Genomic DNA, 22,765 nt, shown 5'->3' on the forward strand with positions numbered 1-22,765 from the left:
CCCACAGTGCCGATTATAAATGTGAAAATGTGAGTGTGTGATGCAGCTGTGATGGAGCCGCCCACCACAACATGCATTTAGAAAAATTTGTGTGCAGTTGTTTACAGAGCTAGAAATGTGATATCTGTGGATGCAAGTGTGGTAAAATGTGTGTCTGCATGCTCAGCTGCTCCATGTTTCATGTGGTAAGTCTCTTATAAGATATGTGTGTGTCTGTGTGTCTTTAAAGATCACTGAGCTACATGAGTGGGCTTGTACCTGTGGGTGGTGCAGGCACCGTGTTCTTGTTGCTACGAGCAGACCTACGGAGCTGATAAGGCGCTTTTCTTTAGCTTCAGGCTACAGATCTGAGCGAGCCTGCTTTGGTTACACTCTCTCTCTCACTTATCATTATCTAACAGGAATTTACAGGATCGCAAATCAAAGATGCAAAGTGTGTTAGTGCTTGTTGGAATACCGTGCTGTCAGGACACACTGTGAAAATAAGGCTACGGCTACAAAAAGCCTGTGAGTGCATGTCCAGGTCTCAGCAGTGACATGAGCTGTGAAGTGTCTGTGTGTGCTGATGAGTCATGCATAGTCTGTGGGTGTGTGTGTGTTTGTGTGGAGTGCTGGACACGTTGAAGATTTAAGCCTCTCTCAAAAGTTGCCTCAGTTGCATAAATATGTGTGTTCATTCGACTGAAAGTTGTTTACATTGACTGAAAACGACAACATTTTTTCTCCTGCTGTTTAGATTCAGCCTGTTTCGTAATGTTAATGGAAAGCTGAGATGTGTGCTGCACGTTTGGGTGATCCAATACAGAAACTGGGACAACACTTTTCTAGTGCTGTTCAGATGTCTTTCACAAGTATTTAAATCTTTGAACCCTGATCAGATTGGTGTGATTTATTTGAAAAAAAAATAGGGAAAAAAGTTATTAGAAACTTAGTAAGAAATGTCCCAAAAATTGGAAGAAATTTCTCGATTGAATATTATTTTTTTTAAAAAATTAGGGAAACATGTCAATGGAAAAGAGAAAAATGCAAGAGAAAAACAATATTTAAAATTTATCAGAATTATTTATGTTACATAATGGTTATATTTTTTATGCACTTCTGCCAGGTCATTTCCTTTCTTTCATTGTTCATTGCCTTCTTACCATGTTTTTTGAAAGAAATCAGGCCAATTTGCTTGGGTTTCAAAGGGTTAAAGGGATAGTTCAGATTTTTTTGAAGTGAGATGTATGGTATACTTAATCATAGTCAGTATATTACATATGGTGAATGTCAGTCGGCACACCCCCAGTTTGGAGAAGCAGGCTGGAGTTGACATGGAAGCTAAGCAACATACTGCTAGTAGAGGAACAAAATGTAATTTTGCCACCTAAAAAGGTCAGTATCAGTTTAAGTGTGTGCTATATTGTTGATATTTTCACTGCTGTACCCTAATGTATGACAGTAGTTTCCAATCAGAAAATGAAGCCGTTATATCGCTCTCTTCGAAGCCAGCTCCACTGAGAAAACCCCACTTTAAAAAAATCCAAACTATCCCTTTAACTAGAGTTACCATGGTTCAAAAAACATACTGCTCTCACTACAACAAGTTATATTTTGATTGTCTTGGGAATATAGAGATTATCTAATGCCATTACAGTCACTGGCAGAGTGGTGAGCAGACATGCAGCTGGATTGTGTTTGCTGCAGCTGCTGTGTTTGGATTAGATTGAAACACCCCTTTCCTTCCTTTTTCATGTCCTACGGTACTTTTTTAATGCTCTAATCTTTCAATACTCTCTCCTCTCATTTTACATTTCTTCATTCTCTACTCTCCATGCCTCTTCCTCCTCTTTCTTGCCATCTATCAGTCTCTCTCTCTCTCATTCTCTCTTCCCTCCTACTCTCAGCCTGACAGAGTGCTGTTGGGCCTCTGCTGCTGGCAGCCTCCCAGTCTGTTACATAACAGCACCATCAGCCTCCCTGAATCACTGCTGAGCTAAGCTAGCCTCGACCAGGCTGTACATATCTGCTATTGTATCTTACAACTACCAAGAAGCAAATTCTGCCTTTGAGTTCAGATACTTTCATATTCTCATTTCCGATTACAAGCAGATCATTTCTGGCTCCTGCACTAATGACACAACATCGTAGTCTAAGTTATGGCCAATCTATTGCTATTATGCAAGGGTGGGGGTGCAGAGGGACGTGATCTTCATCGCTTTATGTTTACAAGTCTGCATGTTGCAGTCAGCCAAATCCCAAATTCTCAATCAGTCCTCACCCCTAACATTCAGCCACATAATCTGAATCCCTGTCTCTTAGGGATGCATATTGGATTTATTGGCAATATCCAATATGCTGATATATTACAACTCATTTGGCCGAGAAACAATGCAGACATCTATATATCATCTTGTTTCCCTACCTAATCTTAGTGACCATTAAGTATCTTCTGTGGTGGAGTTAATATCATATTATGCATACTTTTTTTGCGATGGGTCACCAGTTAATGGAGACATAAAATTCAGTGTTTTTCAGTATATGTAATATTCATTCATTGTGCAAAAAAAGAAAAACACTTCAACTTAGGGTTGATGATTTTTACATATGATCTTTGTCAATAAAAAAAGTAATGCTAATAGTGGCTTGTCATGTCAGCAGAAAGCAGCATGTTGGCTGATTCTGATATTTCACTTTAAAGCCATTATCCGAATAAACTGATGACTTGCTGATGTTATCGTGCATCCCAAATCAGGATCTTATATTTATAATCTGGACTGGCTAATTTTAACTCTTTGCAACCACATGAGTATGTAGCTTTTCAATTCAAGCCACACACACACTTTGATTGCTCGCTCTCTCTGGTTGTACAGTAGGTGCAATAATCAGTGAAATCAGCTGCTGGGGTGTTTGGTTTGAATTAAAACCTGCTCGAGCCGCAAGTGATTAAAATTCACTGCCTTGGCTTCCTGGGGACACTGCTGGCACTCAGAAAACACTGTCTGCTTACATTTATCATTTACAATCCACTCTCTTGTCTCTGTAGTAGTAGCCGAAGACCGTGTCATGATCTGGAACAATCTGTTCTGACTGAGCGGAGCGGGTCATTTCCACTTGAATCAGGCGCAGTGACGCCTCTAACCTACTTCCCCTCCTCTCCCAGCTCCTGTCTCCATCAGTGAGCTGTGTTCTCTGTTCCCTCGGCTAACCCCCAAACTCTGCAGCCCTGTCTGGATTCTGGCCCCTGGCCTGCAGTCAGTCCTCAGGGAGCAGCAGTGACTTGACTGGACAGTTGGCAGCTGCTTTGCAGGAAAGGGGGGGAGGGGGTGACTTTTTGGAGAAAATTCATCAACAACACCTTTTGACCCCCTCAACATACTCATCTGTCCAGTTTGGCTCCAGGGTGTTCCCTGCAAACCTGCTAGTCTCACTGCCCCGCCTGTTCCCTTTTGTTCTGGGGACGCTCTTGAGGTAAAACCCTAAAAACTGCATTTACAAACTACATGCTTGGTGGCCAATTTCCCGTCAACTCTGACTCATGATGGAACTACTTTTACAGTGAACTGGAACAACATCATTAGCTGGTAACATCTGGACATTTCACTCATTTTTTCTTCTTTTAACAGAAGTTGTACCTGCAGTTACAATAAACACCTCAGTATGCAATCTCCCAATAAAAATCAAAAAGATTATTACAACCCTACACTGTAAATACCAATCAGCTGATTTTACTTTTATATACTACAACACTACTTTATTCTTACTTTTTTTCTATTTTCCTTAAAATAATCTAGGAAACTGACTTAAAAATTGAAGTGAATATATCTATTAATCTTAATTGAAGTATACTTTATATCTAATTGCTAAGTAAAATTTAGTTATATTTAATTAATTTGTGAAGTTGTTGTAATCAATAAATAAATAAATAAATAAATCTTTCTACGTTTTAGCAACTTCAGTATACCAAGTTTACTGTGCTGTATATCTGTATTCTGCTAGTTAAAAACTGGTTAATCTTGTATGATTTTTTAAAAATGTGTTAATGAAAAAGAACTTGCAGATCTCCTTACTTCATTATTGGATAAATACTTGGTTTACTGAAGTTGCTAACACTTAGACAGAACAAGGTGATTGCATTTGTAGTTTTTAGGTTGCAACAACTTCACAGAACTAAATAAATACAGCAAAATTTTGAGTAAACTTCACAATTACATGTAAAGTAAACATTATTTAGATCTATAGTTAGATTTACTTTCCTTTTTTGAGGCAATAAGTTCCTAAGATTATTGATTATATAATGTTTGGCTGATGATGGTTGTACATGTTTATAGGACAAAGAATGTTTAAAGGGATAGTTCAAATTTTTTGAAGTGGGATTATATAAGGTTCTTATTCATATTCAGTGTTTTATATACAGTAGATGTCAGGTGGCTAAAATATGTTTTGTTGCTGACCCCTCCACATCAGTATGTTTATTTCTTTGCCAAACTTCTGCCTGCTTCTCCAAACTGGGGGTGTGCTGACTGACATCTACTGTACGTAACGCACTGACTATGGATAAGTGCCCCCTAAAACCCCAATTTAATCATGACTTTCCCTTTAAAGTAGTTAAATTTGTGCCGCTCTCAGTGCAATGCAGCCATTCTCATACAAACACTTAACTAACATTTACTGACACATGAAAGCACTCACACCACACTGTTGTAAACAAAGCTCAGCCTCAAGCTACACTGTAAAGGTTACTTTCAGTCATTATCATCACTTTTCAAAGACATGAGAGCAAGACAGCGTCCTCAAAGGTACTGTACCTGATGTGAGAGTCATATCCCTCTGCACCATGCTGAAGGAAGCCTCACCCTCCTGGCAAGATTACCGATTCATACTCCCGACAAAAGCACAGTGAACAAAAGTGAGGAGAAGAAAAAAAACAGCGGCGTAGGCTTTAAGAGAAGTCCAGACACAAAAAAAGCCACATTCAACACCTCTCACCGGCAGCTTGTACTCCACAGGTAGCAGTGCCCCTTACATTCCCTTCCTCTGGATTGTCTGCCTACAAGTGTGCGCACGCCCCAGCAGCACAGAGGGCGTGTGCAGGTCTGCCCCTTCTTTTGCTCCTTGGATAACAGTAAGGTCCACCCAAAGGTTTCTGAGCAACACCTTTGTTTCACTTCTGCACCCAGGCACTCTGAATAAAAACTTCTCCACTCTCATTCAGTTTGGAAATAAAAAATGAAGAACAAAAAAAAGCCGGTGCCAAGCCTCACCTCCTCAAGCACAAGAAACACTCCCCCTACTTTCCATTTTCCCTCGCTTTCCTTCTGTTCCCTCTTGGAGAAGTTATGCAATACTGCCATTACAGACATGACCTCCCCCTCCTCTCTTCCTCCCTTTCCTCCTTCTTCTTCTGCGGCCCACTCGCCTCAAACTTTGAATGATCTCAGTCACATTAACATAGCGTGACTGTTGTGGTTTGCTGAGGATCAAGTCAGAGAGGCAAGTTTGTGATGCAAAGACATGACGGGAAATGTTAACAGCCTTTAAGGCCATTCTCTGCTGTGTCAGCCTTTCTCCCTCTTTCTGTGTGTGCGTATGGACCTAAACATCTGGCTCTGATCCTCATCCTGAAAACATGTCACCTCTCTCCATATGTAAACACACATGCGCGCACAAGCAAGTGTTTAACAATAAATCTCCCGGCGCATGTCCGTGACTGAGGAAGGAACCTTGTGCAATAAACAGATTGCATAACCCGGTGTCAGAGATAAAGCTTCGATAAGCTGTACTATGCGGGCATTCCATTCTGTTTCACTGCCAATAATGCATGCACATATATTTAAAGCATCTTCATGTACGGTTACCAGCAGGAGTGCCTGCAGCAACATGTCTGCTTCTGGCTAGCAGAATGAAGAAGTGTAAGGAAGAGGCCAACAAGAGTTGGGGTTGTTTAAATTTGGGAGTGGTGGCCTTAGGCTGTGTGAGAGAGTCTGTGCCTCTGTGTGTTTCTGTGAGGTAAACACGGTCCTGTGACAAGCAGTCACAGGACCGTTCTTAAACATTTCTGACATGATGCAAACATTGCTTTAAATATATTGTTTGTGTAACATAAAGAAACTTTCTAATGTGTTTAGCACTTGTATTGTAGTCTACGGTTATAGCTAGCTATACTGTTCCTCAACTTCTTCTCTTCTGGATTTTTACTGTGTGTTTTTCTCTGCCAATGTTGGACCCCCCCTAAAAATGGTAAATCATTTACAAGTCCAACCTTGCCTTCTGCTCCTGACAAATCAACAGCAGCTCAACATACTGTGCCTCCACAAAACTGTTTGGCCAACGCCCAGTTAGGAACAATGACCAATGTGGCTGACTCTTCTGACAATGCAAGGTGTGTTTTAGGAAACAGTTACACGCTTCCAAGTCTGATCAGTGCTCTGAAATCTGTGCTTAACAGACAGACTTTGTCCGAGTTGGTGGCAGAAACATTTGGGCACATGGTTTCACTGATGACATTAACTAGCACAACTGTATTAATGTGCTTCCAATAGCTTTGGCTTATATAGCTTGACTTGGCTTGTATTCCCATCAGTTTAGTAGAACTTGGCAGGTGAGAAAGACATTATTTGGTAGGGCTGTAGAAGACTGAGTTATGCAAAGTGAAGCATATTTGGTTGTTCAGTACCAATATTCGACAATTCCTTTTGTTTTATCATACAAACATTTAAAGTCTGGATAGGCTCAGCAGTACGTTCTGTGTAACAGCGGCATTCAATCATAAGTAAACAAGCTAATGGCGCTAACGACGGATTGCAAATGCGAAACATTTTTACCGACACTAGATATCAACAAAAGCCAGAGACTATATCTTTTAACTTGCTGTGAGCTAAAAATTCACCACCTCTTCACCTTACAGTGCCATCTGTCTTACTCCCTCTGTGCCACTGCCTGCACGTCCGCATCTGCAAAGAGTAGCGTAAAAAGCAAGAGTATTTACACTGCACCAAATCCAGGGACCAAAACGTTAATTCAGCTATATATGCCCATATTCAGTGATCACTTCTTATAATGCTTAACTTAAAAAGGCCTGAAGTAGATTTATTGAAACCCCTGTCACCAATGTTAGACATATTAACTCTGTCCAGTAACTTTCATTTATATACTCTGATTCACTTTTAATTTGGCTGTATGAACCTAAATGCACCAATTACAGAAATGCAGCAACTTTTCCACCATGATTCAAACCAAAGGAAGCTGCTGCAGAGAGAGCCAGGTGCTCGAAGCCCTAAGCTATCTCTAGACACAAAAAAAGGCCGACAGAGTCTTAAATCCACACAGCAAACGTGCAGCACAGTCTAATCTACTGTAACAAGAGGTCATACCAGAGGAGCAAGCCAATTACGCACAGCAGCTTCTTCACTCCCTCTGTCAGGACACAGACACACAGACACACAGACACACACACACACAGACACACACATTTTCACCCAAGCACTTAAATCTCCATGTCTCTCTTTTTAAAAACACCCTCTGCAGAGAGGTAGGCTCTCCACTGACTAACAAGACATACAGTCACATGACATTTAACTTCTGCTTCTCAGATTAAGTGTTTTTTACACTTTCTACTTGGTGTCCACTTATGTAACATGTTCCCCGTGCACACTTTTTAACTCAGAGGAATTTATGTTGGATATACGCCGCCTCTATAAAGCATGACAAGTACTATGCCAAAATATTCACTTGAGCTGGAAGCAAGCATGTTGGCCTATATGTCTGCAGAGTGATGGCAGTGTTTCCTGTACATTCATGTATGTAATTACAACATTAAATCTGCCTAGAAATACCACTTCACAATTGTAAGACCCTGCATGCCAGTCAAGTTGCAGTTACAGTTTACATCCATGTCTGTGAACCTTTTACCACCAAAATCTAATCAGTTCATCATTGAGTCCAAGTGGACATTTGGGCCAAATTTGGAAAAGTTCACTTTAAGTGTTTTTGATCTATTGCGATACTATAAAGTGACATATGGGGTAAAAGTGACCTTGCCCTTTGACCACCAAATTCTAACCAGTTAATTTGTCGTTGAGTCCAAGTGGGACTTTGTGTCAAATTTGAAGATATTCATTCTCTTGCGATATCGCGTTCACAAGCATCGGATGGATGTACAGACGGAAAATCCCAAAACATATTGCCTCCTGCCACATCCAGCATGGAGGTATAAAAAATATCTTATTTTATTGATGAGTATTTCCTGAGGCCAAAACACTGTACAGCAGTTTAAAACACGCTGGGTAGTAAATACAAACCAACCCGTGTAAACAGTAGCAATTTATTTGCAATGTGTGCACTATTTGTTTGGTCATCTCGGAGCTTGACAGATGAGATGTGAAGATTCTGCTGCACAAATTGAGCCAGGATGAGGACTATCAACATGTGGGATTAAAGTGCGGGTGATGAACAAACAGAAAGTGTACATGCACTGCAGTCTCACCATTCTTCCTCTCCTGCAGAGGCCGCGGGGTGGGTCCTGGCTGAAGAGACAGCTCCTGAAGCTCATTGGTCACTGCCTCGCTCTGAGGGCTCGGGGCCAAGCCTGGCTTCCTGGTGACTTCCATGCTACCGGGACCTGGCTCCTCCCCTCTCTGTGGGTGTAGCGTTGCCATGGTGATGGAGAGACCTGTAGCAGAAATAGGACATTAATAATAGTTTAATGACTCATCCAAAAAATGCCCCGTGTATTGATAAGACATCAAGAACAAACTGGAACTGTTGATCCAATGGTGCACCGAATCTTCCACAAGAAATATAAAATCCACCGCATGCTGTTTGGTTTAATCCAAATATCTGATTTTAAACATCAGCGCACAGAGACTTACAAAAACTTCAGCACTGATGCAGCATTTTATTATCTGACAGGTAAGCAGCTTATGATCTCGCTGTTGAGCACATAAGCTTGCAGGCAAATGTTTGTCTTTGATGCAAAATAGCAAACATCAGGTCATCATCACAGCCTCACGTTTTTTTTTGCATTTTCATGTTGTATTTCTTGTTGTGTCTTTCTAGCCATTTTGCAGCTCTTAGGAATGAAATACATAGATGGAACCTGGAAAATATGCCATAAGTTTTACCGCAAGCTTGAGCAGTGTGGCACCACCACACGAGTCAGATTAGAGGTATACTGTACTTTCCAGTGTGAAATGTGGTATGGTTTAGCAAATATACCCTTGACGCAAAATCTCTGAGGCCCTTGCTCCATCTATGTTCCGTTTGATGCGTAATCAACAGAGTTGTGAAATAAAAGTAGTTCTTGGGGCACTTTCACGGGCTACAACAAGTCAAAAAGTTACTCAGAGGACTCTGAGCCCGTCTCTTTTCCTCTCTGTCTGTGTTTTCCTCTCTACAGGGCAGCAGGCGAGGAGATTAAATCAGCCAACAGGGAAGAATTTGCATGTTTGAGCTTTTACAACTGTTGCTGTGGCCGCTGCTCTAAAAAGGCACAACTCTGACCATGAAGTTTTTTTTCCCCCCCCTCTACTTCCTAACCTCAGTGTGATTTCCACACATTTAAAGCATGTAACAACAAAGACCTAGGGTGATTTAATGAAGAAAGCTATAAAAGATGTGCATGTTTGTGTCTGTGCATGTTCTGTGTTGCATCTAGCCGCAGGATAAATTTCCCCATTGAGGGCAATTCAGGTAAAGCTGACAGGTGAAATGGGGCTTACTGTTCTCACTAGAGGCTCATTCCCATTGCACAAAACACCCGCTAACAACCAAAAACATCTGGCTTTTCAATGCAATGGGAATGCATACAATCGGCATTCACACCCGGGTCAAATGACTCTGCAGTAGACACTGGTTTTTATCCTGTCCAGCTCAGATCGGCATTGATGGGAACACAACACCCAGGTAAACGCGCTAATTTCAGCTACTTAACCAGCAAGATACAATGACGGGCCATCACTAATTACTGTCCCTCTCCTCCTAAGCAGCTGAAACACCAATCCAAAGACATCTGCACTGAGTCTGAAAGAGTGACTGAATAAGTAAGAGATATATAAAGACAAGAAACCACTGAAAAGTTTCAAAGACCTCTGATACTACTGATGAACGTCGTCTGTGGCTATTTCAGGCAAGGGAAAAAAAATCTGTGATTACACGATACGCTGAACAAATACTGACGTCCAAATCGAGTACTCGAGTGCTAAAGCCCATCCTTGACACTGATGTTTTTGATATTGCTATCTGACAAAAGTGTGCAAAGTCATACATAAACTAATGTTCAAATAAGTAAACTGTGTTCCCCTGTAACTGAAAAAAGGCACTATTTATGAGATCTAAGTTTTGATACTTATTTCGTTTAGTTTACGATTTTGCCTTGTTATAGCAGAAAAAGTACAGGTGTTACTAACAACATTAACAATGGTTTTGTCCCAAAGTGTCCTTGGAAGCCATGAAAGTGGGACAGCGAGCCAGCACACACCATTTCAGAACCCTAAAACTTAAGTAGCTAAATGGCTTCCAGTCATCATTCATTTTATCCGCTATTCTAGTTGTTGCATAACAAAATGTGTTCTGTGAGAAAGGCATGTTATTAATTTGGAGGAAAGACAAACTGTTGTGTGATACCCTTTGATTCTGAATCATCTCCCAGCCCTGTGTTTGACATGTGTTGCACACTGAGACAAACACAGCAGTAATGAGGATTAACATCATGTTTCAGACCAGTAGGTACATTTGTAATACGATCTGGTTAAGCTTTAAGTGAAGCTAAGCATAAACTGACTGAGATCAGTCCAGATGGATGTGTATCTATTGTAACCCAGGTCAAATTTATATACACCTCTTTTATGGAACAGATTTTCCTGATTTACTGGAGCCAGTCTGGTGTAACTGGTTATCTCCCTTTATAAAGCACTCCTGTGGACTGAGCAAGCCCAGTAACTAATGGTTGTTTACAAAGGCGGGCCTGCTGTGAGGTTGTGTGTTGATCTCTCTCTTGCTCTCTCTGCAAATATGTGTTTTCAAGCTGTGGGGTTCTGATGGGGATTCTGTCGTTACTGCACAGCGGGCCTCCAAACAATGAGGCAGTGTTGTCTGAGATGTCACTCTTCTCTCTCACAATCAAATGCCAGCGTGCACATGTCTGAATAGCGGCACACAAACCACATGACACACTAAATGTATACTTGATGTCGCTGGCCTCAGGATGTCTGTAAGTTTGAGCATGTCAGATCAAAACTTTTAATGCGATCTTAGGGTTTCTTTTGAGCTTTTTTTTTAAATGCTAGAGCAGCTTTTGTTAGAAAACAAAAGAAGTTTTCAAATTTGAAACATTGTCTAATGACAAGTAGTCACATAACGATTTTGCCCTGAATAATATGCAAAATTATGACTTCAAACAGTAGATATCTAACGCCATCATGACACTGTTTGACACTCAATGCAAAATTGGGGACACAACAACTACTGAGGTATAATACCAAGACATGCTGCCCTCTGATACCCCTTTTCCACCATCACCAGTTCTGTTCTGGTTCCCTCAACTTATTTTGAACCATTCTGAGCATTTCTGCCAAAAGGTTGGTTCCCAGCTGGAAACAAAAATTGCAGGTTTTTCTTGACTTGTAATATGAATCACAAAAACACCATGGAATTTTGCATATAATAGTATTCTACATCTTCTAAATAATATCAGTTAGTCCATATTTTTGTTTTGGTATTATTAGTTGGTCCATTTTTTCAATAAAAACAAATACTTGGCAATTATTACGTATGAGTTTTTATCTTGTTATGACAATTGCCATCTTTCCATTACCGTTTACTTTTGTTGTGCACTGCGCACCTTCCATAGATGACACATCCTCAATTACAATGATTCAGCTTAAAACAGGGCGAAAACACGGGCTGTTTCGCTAGATATGAACCAAGGTTCCAAAAGTGCTGAACAGACCCAGTCCAAGAGCCAGAGCTTGTTTGGTGGAAAAGGGGTTATAAGAGCTTGATGTAGTCCCAAAACCATTCTTCCCCAGCTAATGATAGCCCCTTTTTGCCAACACTGAACTGCTTCCATTCCAGTTTCTGCACCGAATTTGGAACCGTTCAGAGCATTCAGACTGAATATTTATTGGGACCCACTAAGTGGATTATCAGCTGAAACCAAAAAAAAACAGGTCTTCCTTGACCTGAAGTGTGAACAATGATTACATCAGAGGGCGTGTCATATTGCAAAGTAAGAGAGAATGGAGAAGTTAAGTGAGAAAAGTCGGAAATAAGAGGGTACAGTGGTCTCATTAATAATCAGTTCATGCTTGTTTTTTGGGTAAAAACGTGTAGTAGTGTAAAGGTAATTAATGTAAACAGGCAATTCGCTGCTACCATTAACTTCTGTTGTGCATTATGCCCCCCCCAATGCCCTCCGTTGATGACACATCCTTGAATTTAATGGTTCCGAGCAAAACTGGTGGAAACGCGGGCTGGTTCACGAGATAGCACCACATTCATTTATTTGTTGCAGCCTATCACAATCAAAACGTGTGCTGCCACAAATAGATTTTCTAAGTTTGCCTTCACTCACAATAAGCTGCTCCTCTCATCCACTGATCTGATTGGATTGGTTCTGAAAGGATCTACAAATCAATTATCCACCCTGCAAGCCACAATCTGCTACTAAAAGACAAAAAGAACTCATGAAGAGCTCTGCCTGTGTTGCAATCACAGGGACACAGAATGATACAAAGGGGCACAAGAGTGGTTAGAGAAACAAAGCTAATCTGGTGGAAAAGTGTTATAAAAGAGGTGTCACTTTGTCCTATGGACTTAAGAGTGGCACAATTATGGGATGAAGGAGATCTTGATAGATTGTAAAGACATGATGGTGATATCAAAACAAATGTCTTAGAAATCTCACACCGCCCTCTTTACATAATAAGTCTTCAAAGACTTTGCAATTGCACAATCATGACATGACGCAAACCCTCAAAGCACACAGACATGAGTTTTGCATGCACATTTGAGCCTGATCATATTACAGCCTCAAAATCACATGTTACAGATGTTAAACAGGTCTAGCAAAAGGAAGCCTTTACACTCACACTGAGAAAAACAAACCAGGAAACAGATTTAGAAAGGAAAATAAATATCAGCATTGGTGGTGTTAAAATTCAGCATTCAGTCAAGAATTTAAGGTTCAGCATGCTGCAGCATGGTAACACTTCTGAGGAGGAATTAGCAAGTACCTTGACTAACACTGGAAAATGCATCACTAGCATCTACCGCAGTATACAAAGCATGCTTAACAACAGTAATTTGACGGCAAGATAACATTTGTAGTGGCTTCAACACATCATGCGATCTGTCTCAGTGCGACACATCACACACATGCACACAGCGATGCTTCAGTAATCCAGGACTCCACAATGATCTGGATATATATTAAAGAGCATGAGTCTTAGGCCACCATAGATTGTTGTTGTTCAAGCAAAGTTATAATGGGTTTATGTATATTTCTATTTGTCAGTCTCTAATAAAAAATATAGAGAACATCTACATTGCATTAAAACACCAAAAAAGTCCAAGATAAATTGCCTGTTCAGACTGAAGTCAATATTTAGTGTGAAAAATGGAATTTTACAACCATAACAAAAAGTGGCTCAAACAATCAACATTGAGCTTTGGACATGTCTTGACTGCAACCTGCTGTATATCAAAAGATTAGTATTGTAAATCTCTTATTGTCAGCGTCAAGAGAGTTTATACCTTCTAGGTGGAAAGGAGGTCACACTAAATACAACTTAAGCCTGGTGAAGTTATTTATTTTGAAATATTTCCGTTTTTAATACTGTATACATATTTCCTGTATGCATTTTTAGTAAAGAAACTACTGAGAAATAAATAGGTTTAATCATTATAACTCTGCTAAAATAACAACATTTAAAGTGGCCAAAGACTTGCACAGTACTGTAAGAAGTTTAGGGGTTGACCGATATTGTTTTTTCAGGGCCGATATGATACCTCTTATTGGTAGTTAATGAAACCGATAACTGATATTTGGAACCGATATGCATTTACAATAAAACTGAAGTTCCCAGCAACATCTTTCATAAAGTCAAGTAACAATGTAAATAAAAAATAAATAAATAGAATTAGCTCCCTGAGGTTTTACAATGTAAAAGTTCCTCCCATGCTGACACTCTCTTCGCACTGTTTAATTTAATACAGATAATCTGCAAAATGCCAAATATCGACTTCAATAATCAGCCATGCCGATAATCTCTCAACCCCTGAAGAAATTACACAGTTTATCAAGCCAACCATTTCAAATGGATGCTCACTGCGACATTAGTTGCTTCATCTGTACTTTTCCAACAGAGGGCTGCTGTTCAGACATGCAGTGTACACTTCTGGTGATATGCATTTAAGAGAGACATCAATTCCTGTCTACACGCCCACACTAGCCTTCCAGATATTTATCACAATTGCACAAGTAGACACAGCCACGCTTTGTTTCCCCATCAGACACAGGAAAACCAATTACCACATCATGAGTTAGCAGCAGCAAGGTGGAGAATGTGGTTCCCACCTGGCCTGTAAGAAACTAGGCTTGTTGCTCACCTGTGTAACTAAATCTTGAAGGGGCGTTTTCCCATTTCAGCAGGACGGAGCTCTGAACGGTTCTGTTGAGGAAAACAAAAAAGATTTACCAGATAACATCTCCTTTCCTGCCAAACCCTTTTCTGCATTCTGCTCCATCACTCTGCGGATTTGATCAGCAGCATGGTTCGGTCTCAATGTAACCTGGCCCAAAAAGGGCCCTCGTGGAGTAAAAGAGGGTAAAAACAATCACGTTTTTAAAGGTTAAATGAATCCACTTTGCAGGAGGCCTGTCCACATAGGTCATGGGGCAGCAGCCTCCAGCTGTCACTGTCCAAAACACACACATGCTAAGCTATTGTTAGCTTGTCTGGGTGGGAGTGAACCTCAAGTCTGAACGCGAATTAAAGTGAGACTGTGCTGTAAAATCACTCAGAAACGACACGGTAAACACAAAAGACAACAAAATACAAACCAACATACTTATTACAGGCATTTAAAAGCTGTTCGGTATCTCTGTTGACTACAGACACCCCAAGTTAGCTAGCTACCGTTAGCATGCTATCTGCTGGGCATTAACCGCTAGCTAACTGTTTAGCATACACTCCTCTCTGGTGGGAAAGCTAGCTAATGCCGATACACTTAATATCAAATGTTTGTATTCATGCTTACTTTTCATGGTCGCCACTTGAGTGCTGTGTCTGTGAGGATAAACGGCTTTGGCATCACACCACCACTTCCGACTCACAAAGGAAACTTTGACCGGAAAACCCTCCTCTGCGTGGGACGCACAGACCCACTTCCTCCACAGCACCTTTACAACATGTTTACTAGCATGCTACACTGGTCTGAGGCGGTGCAGCAGAGACATGTCAGCATGTGTTACACACACCGCCTCGGACAAAATATGTAAAGCATTTAACGTTAAGAAACGGAGAAAATAGATTGTAGATAGACGCATGCAGCACAGCCACACGCATCCTCCCGCACAGACTCTGTCTCCATCTAGTGTCACACTGCATGGAGTTCATGAGACAGGAGAGCTACAGGTTTTTAAGGGACTGTTCGTTACTTGTGAGGGGGAGGAGTTGTGTAAAACGGGGGAGGCACTTTAGATCATTTTACAAGTACTAAGGAGGATTTTTTTTTGTTTCGTTTTTTGCTTAAGGGAGGGACAGTTGACTTTTAATGGCAGTATTTTGTATTTATTTTAAATACCCTCAGAACCCCCATCTACAAACGGATTTCAAAAAAATGTTTTCTTTTAAAAAAAATCTCTCTAAAATCACATCATTTATCAAAGCAAGAAAATGTGAAATAGTGTTATTTATGGTGGAGGGATGATCACGCGTTTCTAGTCGCTCAGGGAGGCTCAAGAACCCCCCCCCCCCCCCCAATTTTATGTATTTGCCAAACAAAAAACTACAGATACACCCCAGCCAAGCAGGCTACAGTCCCTAAATGAGCTTTACATCTTTCACCATTTCTTGAGATTTGGAACAAATCATGTCCTAGCAAAAATAAGTAAATAAATAATTAAATAATACTAATAATAAACAATTAAAAAAAGGAAATTTAAAATGAATTTCTTACAGCTCCTAAACAGAGGGTAACATAAATAAATATCTATGTGCCCTAATTCCTGAATGACTACTTGTGTTTTCTGATGTTTTTTGTATATTGGTTGTCTTGTGATTTACTCTTCACTTATCTAATTATTTGAGGCTGTCTACATATTTTAATTTGTCTGATTGCTGCCCTTACTCAGTTCAGTTGATGTGAAAAATATGAACATAACCATGATGTGGCTTTTTAAACTGTTTGATATTAGTGTTAAATACATTTTGATAAAGTTCATAAAATAAATAAATAAATAAAATCCTTCCAACCCAGACTCTTGGGCATGCACTTGCAGAGATGCCTATTGTGCATGCCCTTGTGGGCCTGAGCTGTGTCTGCAGCCAGGTCTAGCAATATCTGGCAATCAAATCTTGGCTATTGTAATTGGACATCTTCAGAATACTCTTACCTCTTCACCACAGTCTATTGACTCACTTAATTCCATTTCAGTTATTCCCAACTAACACTGATAACACCTATATTTTTTTATGTGTAACCTTCCCCCCTCATCCCTCGGGAGGTGCAATATGTACATCACCTTCAGATAAAGCATAAAAGTCTTGGCCATTTTTAGTTCATTTTACCCCTTTGGGTAATTATATATATATTTTTTTTAAAAATATTGCCATTATATAAATATAATCCATTTTGGTGATGCTTTATCAGATTTTTTCGCCTTTTTTTCTCGCTATCACTCTTAACAGAACACAGTAGAAGTGAGAGAATTCCAGAGTTAAGTTTTTTGGCTCAGCTTAATTAAACACATTTACGTACATTACATGTACGCTATACTGGTCTAAGATCAGCAAATTAAGAAATTATTGTTAAAACTAAACAGTGGCAATTTATACCAGTAAGTGTAAAAAGCCACATATAAGTAAGGTGAGAGGACTAGCAGGACAAAGATACAAAAGAGAAGCCAATAACATTTTCATTGTCATTCCATCAGTATTGAGTTATCCATCTCCAAGTATAACTCCCTACTTTATCACTAGAACAATCACAGGCTTCAATGACAATACAAATTATTTTCTTCACAGCTGCATTTCAGAGAAAGATACTTTATTTCATTACCACAATAAATTTAACTTATTTTTCAGGGTATTCAAAGTGATTATTAACTTATTTTACTTGGCTTATTCACTCAGCTCGAATGACTTAAAATGGACAGAAAACCACATGCGATATGTTGACAGCGCTCTCTACAGGCTCAATGCAGTCAGCAAACTGTTGGTGATCACATGACTTCAAATGAGCGATGGGTTTTTATTGATCCTTTGAACATACATTTTTGTATTGTATTTAACAAGCATTTGTTGCTTTTCTTCTATAACTACATATCAGGAGGCACATTCATCGCAGTGTTTAACATCCAGGATAAAGCAAATTTATTCATTTCTATTTTTTATTTTTTATTTTTTGGTCAGTGTTTCTCCATTCTGAGTGCTGCAACGTAGCCGTTTGTCGGTCTTTGGTTTGCAGAGCTGCATCAGTTTGGAGAAATCGTTAGATGAGAGTCCTGAATGGTATGCTGACATCCTTCATTTGCTTTTTATAATCATCATCAAACATTTGTAATTGCTCAGGTGTGAAATGGTTTCTCCAATCACCTACTTCGCCTGTGAAGAGAGAAAATGCAGAAAAGGAAACAAAAGTGTTAGATATATAATCAATTACTAGTAATTAGCAAATAAGTGAGGTGCAACCTCTTAGATCATTTTCCCTAAAAGCCTAAATTATTGAGCTATAAGGTAAGTGTGGTATGGTATATGTCCCAATGTGCCCCCTTCAAATTGTTTATTTTGGGCCAAAAATAGTCCAAAACATAACCAAAGAAAGTTAAATTAGTACACTACAAGATCAGGACAACCAGTAAGGCTTCACATTTGAGAAGATTCTGGGCATTTTTGCTAGAAATATTATGTTTTTAAAGATGAAGAAATTACTAAAGTAGTTTCAGATTTTAGCATTTGCATCAACCAACTATTTCAGCCATAATGAGGATAAGGTTCTCACAGTAAATATATATATATATATATATATATATATATATACACAGTATATAAACAGAAGCAAAGGGAAGAAATTAATAAACCTCTAAGGGGCGCCACTGTATAATCCAAAGAACTGATAATTATTATTAGAATTTTATTTTTAATCATTTTGATCAATAATTTGCTTCTGAACAAGAATGGGAGCAGACTGGTGCACCTTTTCTCATGAAGGGGGAGATGGACTGATCAAAAACAGTTGCTGGCTTCCAGGAGTAGTTGGCCATCTTGTTCTCCTTCATGCTCTTAAAGGACGTGAGCTCCACAATCCGACTGATGACCTCATCAGAGACAGACAAGTCCAGGTACCTCATGATGCGCTCCCACTTCACGCCGAGGATTCTGGGTAAGCAAATATGATGTTAAGAATGTGTACAGAAGATGTTGGTAATACTGAGTCAATATGTTTCTCTGTACCTCTTTCATGTCCTCATAGAAGAGGTAGAGGATATTTTTCTTCTCTCTCTCCATCCAGTAGCCTTTCACATGGTCGTACCAGGAGCCCCATGCCACTTTAGAAACAGAAATCATTGAGCATCTTTCATCGTAACATTACTCTTACTCCAGGAAAAGGTTTATGTCAATTTTAAAGAGTTAGTTATGAGAAATGTTTTAGTAACTGTTGCGTTGCCTGGTTGTGAATAATCTCTTCGGCTCTTGAGCTCTTTTATTCTCTGGACCAATATCAATTCTTCAACAACCTGTTAATATTTAAAACTGCTGGCTTGATTTATTATTACTGCAATAACCCATATAAAAAACATTCAAGTCGTAATGAGTTTTACCACCAGAGATTAGGACTCCAGCAACATGACTTGGATGCAAATCAGATTCAAGTCACAAATTTGATGTCTTTAGACTCGAAAAAAAACTCAAAACATTTGCAAATCGACTTAAACTTTGACATCATCAGTGACTCGTGACTTTACTTGGGCATGAGCCACTGACTTGGAAATACTTGATACCCTCCCCCCCAAGTCGACAATGAAAAAATATCTTATTTCAAAAGCATGCCACAAATCCATTAATTTTCCTTCATTTTCTGAATTAAATAACAGAAATATTATTCTTTTTTTTCATTCAGACAACATACAATTTCTCTCAGGTGATTAAAAGCTTTTAATAAACAGTGTGAATAAAGATAAAATGACACCACGGAATGAGATTTAATCTACTTACACTGTCCTTGCATGAACTTGGTCATATACTCCTCCCATGGCCCCGGCTCAGGATGGAACATATTCATACGGTCGAAGTGGTAGTAGCTCACCATGTTGTCTTTGGCATTTCGTGCCACGTAGATAACCTTCACACACCATCAGGGACATATAAAAAGGAAATTACAACAACAAGGCAGACAGTGAGCAAGTTGCATGGTTTAGTCCATCTGTTATCTATTTATTCAGTCTGAAGCAATAAAATTCCCAGCAGGATTTTGCCCTCACTTGATTCTGAGAGTTTCTGTCTTACCTTGCAGTTGTTTTCCCAAAATCCAGAAGGCAGCAATTGAAAAGGAAGATGTGTTTTAATAAATCTCGGGGGATCCATATTCCTCAGATGATCAAGACCTGAAACAGAAATTCAGGGAAAAGGATTCTGTCATATAAAAAAACACTATCTCAGATTCAGTGTTATCTTTATGTTATGTGAGCCCCTCTCTAATGCATACATGTAGATAAATATGCACTTCTGAATGCCATATCAGGGAGGTGTTCGTATGGTCACTTTGGTCAGCAACAAATTTTGTACTAATAATCTATATCTGCAAAGTAAATACAGCTATCAGAAAAAAAAACCTTTTTAACATTACAAGACTCATCTGGAAAGTTGGCACTTTTTGAAGTACACATTTCAATCTATCAATGATTAAGTCATGTACTTGAAATATAAACACCAAAGTGCAGGAAAAAGCCCTCATTGTCCTCATGTCATGTACTTGAAATATAAACACCAAAGTGCAGGAAAAAGCCCTCATTATCCTCATGTCATGTACTTGAAATATAAACACCAAAGTGCAGAAAAAAAGCCCTCAATGTCCTCAAAGAAAAGTACCCCCCCACACACACGTAAGATCTATTGAATATTAGAACTTCAGTTTTAGGTAAAGCTAGCTGACAGCTGACACAAAAGGCACTTCAAGATAAACTTAATTAAAACTGTAAACACAACCACACATACAAACATAAGAACACACCTGACGGGCTGGGTGGGGGAAGGCGCTCTCCAGAAATGGACTGCGGATGTGTGTGGGGGCTCGTCCGCAGGCTTCAGCGTCTCCCTTGTGAAGAAGCAGGTCGACTATCTCCTGGGTCCATGTGGTCCCTTATGCCCAAAAATCATACATTTAAAAAGCGCTTTAAAATGATTAGTTTATTACCATGTAAAAAACACTAACATAACTTCAGTAAAAAAAAAAACATCCTGTCCTAATCTGATTACCCTCTTAGAGTTGAACACAAGTACCTGCTTTGGGGTAGGTGGCTATGAGGATGTCTGAGGGATCGGGACGGAAAGCCATGACGGAGTCTAAGTTTTTGGCGGTCCAGTTTTCCAGGGGAACTCCTCTGACTAGGATGAGAGGAGGACGATGGTCTCCACTGTGGGACAACTCTTTTTCCTCCATTGGCATGGCTGATTCTTGATTTAGTCAAGGAAACCGACAACTAGAAGACAAATTTTGACTTCAATAACTCAGGCAAAGTTGGTTCAGTGGTTCTCCCTGAGGTCCTTCTATTGAACTGGCTTTTCTTCCTTCGGCAAATACTCACAGTTAATTTGCTTTTATACTCCCGCAGGTCTCCTCTGGCTTTGCACTACGGCACTATGTAAACATCACTGTGACTCTTCCTTTATCTCTTCTTTGCTGTTTTCTCTGCTGGTTAGGGATTCCTTAGTAACCTCTGTTTATTAGGATATCTCTAGAGAGAAAACAGGTGCATTTTTATTTTCTTTTAAAGATAAAAGAAGCAACAAAAACAATTTCTCAAGGATTATTTAACTTAAGATATGTGTCGAGTTTCTGTGAGGTTTCAGTCTCAATGCCTGCCTGAAGTCAACCCGGCACAGTTAATCATGTTACACTGCACTCATACGGACTTCACACAATCATGTTGGTATTTATAATAAATACCACAAATATTTAAATCGTATCAAATATATTGATTTAAAGGTGATATAACAGTTGATTGTGCTAGTTTTTGTGAAGTGTTATGAAAATTCTAATTTAATCAATTTTCTTACAGTGTTATGCTAAATTCTTGCCATCATGTCACTTTTTTCTCTTTCAGTTGTATTTTAAAAATTGCCCCTGCCTAATTATCCTTATTACTATTTATTACAATGCAACAACAGTGCTCCCTCATTCTCCCACATTCTTACCTGCATCTTGTTTTAATCTGTATATCTTTGATTTTTTTCTGGTATATCTTTGATTTTTGCATTTCAAACCTGTACATTTTTTCTTCTTCTTTGATACATGCCTATTTGTGCACTTTTGTATATTTTATATTTTGTATATATTGATATTTTATTTTTTTTTTCTGTACACACACGGCTGCTGTGACAAGCTAATTTCCCACAAGTGGGATAAATAAAGGTGTCTAAGTCTAAGTCTAAGTCTAGCAAGCTAGCATAGATTCCCTGCATTAGCTATGGAACAGCCCATTCATTATGAGCAAATTCCACTCTCCAGCTTTGTATCCAACAATCTCCCCATCAGTTGATGGGAACCCTATTATTGTAACACCGCATCAATAACAACAATAATAAAACTTTAACATCAAAACGTAATTTTTCACTGGAGCTGTAATAGTGGAAATAGATAATCCACCCATTTTTGACCAAATTTTGACTTCAATAACTCAGGCAAAGTTGGTTCAGTGGTTCTCCCTGAGGTCCTTCTATTGAACTGGCTTTTTCTTCCTTCGGCAAATACTCACAGTTAATTTGCTTTTATACTCCCGCAGGTCTACTCTGGCTTTGCACTACGGCACTATGTAAACATCCCTGTGACTCTTCCGTTATCTCTTCTTTGCTGTTTCTCTGCTGGTTAGGGATTCCTTAGTAACCTCTGTTTTTATTAGGATATCTCTAGAGAGAATACAGGTGCATTTTTATTTTCTTTAAAGATAAAAGAAGCAACAAAAACAATTTCTCAAGGATTATTTAACTTAAGATATGTGTCGAGTTTCTGTGAGGTTTCAGTCTCAATGCCTGCCTGAAGTCAACCCGGCACAGTTAATCATGTTACACTGCACTCATACGGACTTCACACAATCATGTTGGTATTTATAATAAATACCACAAATATTTAAATCGTATCAAATATATTGATTTAAAGGTGATATAACAGTTTGATTGTGCTAGTTTTTGTGAAGTGTTATGAAAATTCTAATTTAATCAATTTTCTTACAGTGTTATGCTAAATTCTTGCCATCATGTCACTTTTTTCTCTTTCAGTTGTATTTTAAAAATTGCCCCTGCCTAATTATCCTTATTACTATTTATTACAATGCAACAACAGTGCTCCC

The 22,765-nt window shown here is 39.2% G+C and overlaps 2 protein-coding genes across 2 annotated transcripts in view; both read right to left on the reverse strand.

The window, feature by feature from the left end:
- Positions 1-15,410, reverse strand: part of mrtfab (myocardin related transcription factor Ab) — a 56,333-nt gene extending 40,923 nt beyond the window's left edge. The window contains exons 1-3 of the mRNA XM_042508285.1: positions 15,238-15,410; positions 14,587-14,648; positions 8,465-8,650 (exon numbers count right to left, since the gene is read on the reverse strand). Of these exons, the coding sequence (XP_042364219.1) occupies positions 8,465-8,636 (172 nt within the window). The 5' untranslated portion in view covers positions 8,637-8,650; positions 14,587-14,648; positions 15,238-15,410. The remainder of the gene's footprint in view (positions 1-8,464; positions 8,651-14,586; positions 14,649-15,237) is intronic.
- A 2,202-nt stretch (positions 15,411-17,612) lies between these two features.
- Positions 17,613-20,952, reverse strand: LOC121958884 (sulfotransferase 1C1-like). Its single transcript, XM_042508047.1, is given in 9 exon segments — positions 17,613-17,804; positions 18,397-18,559; positions 18,561-18,578; positions 18,654-18,748; positions 19,416-19,542; positions 19,707-19,804; positions 20,431-20,457; positions 20,460-20,558; positions 20,700-20,952. Coding segments are annotated over 9 exon segments (906 nt in total). The 5' UTR covers positions 20,866-20,952; the 3' UTR covers positions 17,613-17,691.
- Between the last annotated feature and the right edge of the window lie 1,813 nt (positions 20,953-22,765).

This window comes from Plectropomus leopardus, chromosome 19 (assembly GCF_008729295.1).
Source record: "Plectropomus leopardus isolate mb chromosome 19, YSFRI_Pleo_2.0, whole genome shotgun sequence".
Classification (NCBI taxonomy): Eukaryota; Metazoa; Chordata; class Actinopteri; order Perciformes; family Serranidae; genus Plectropomus; species Plectropomus leopardus.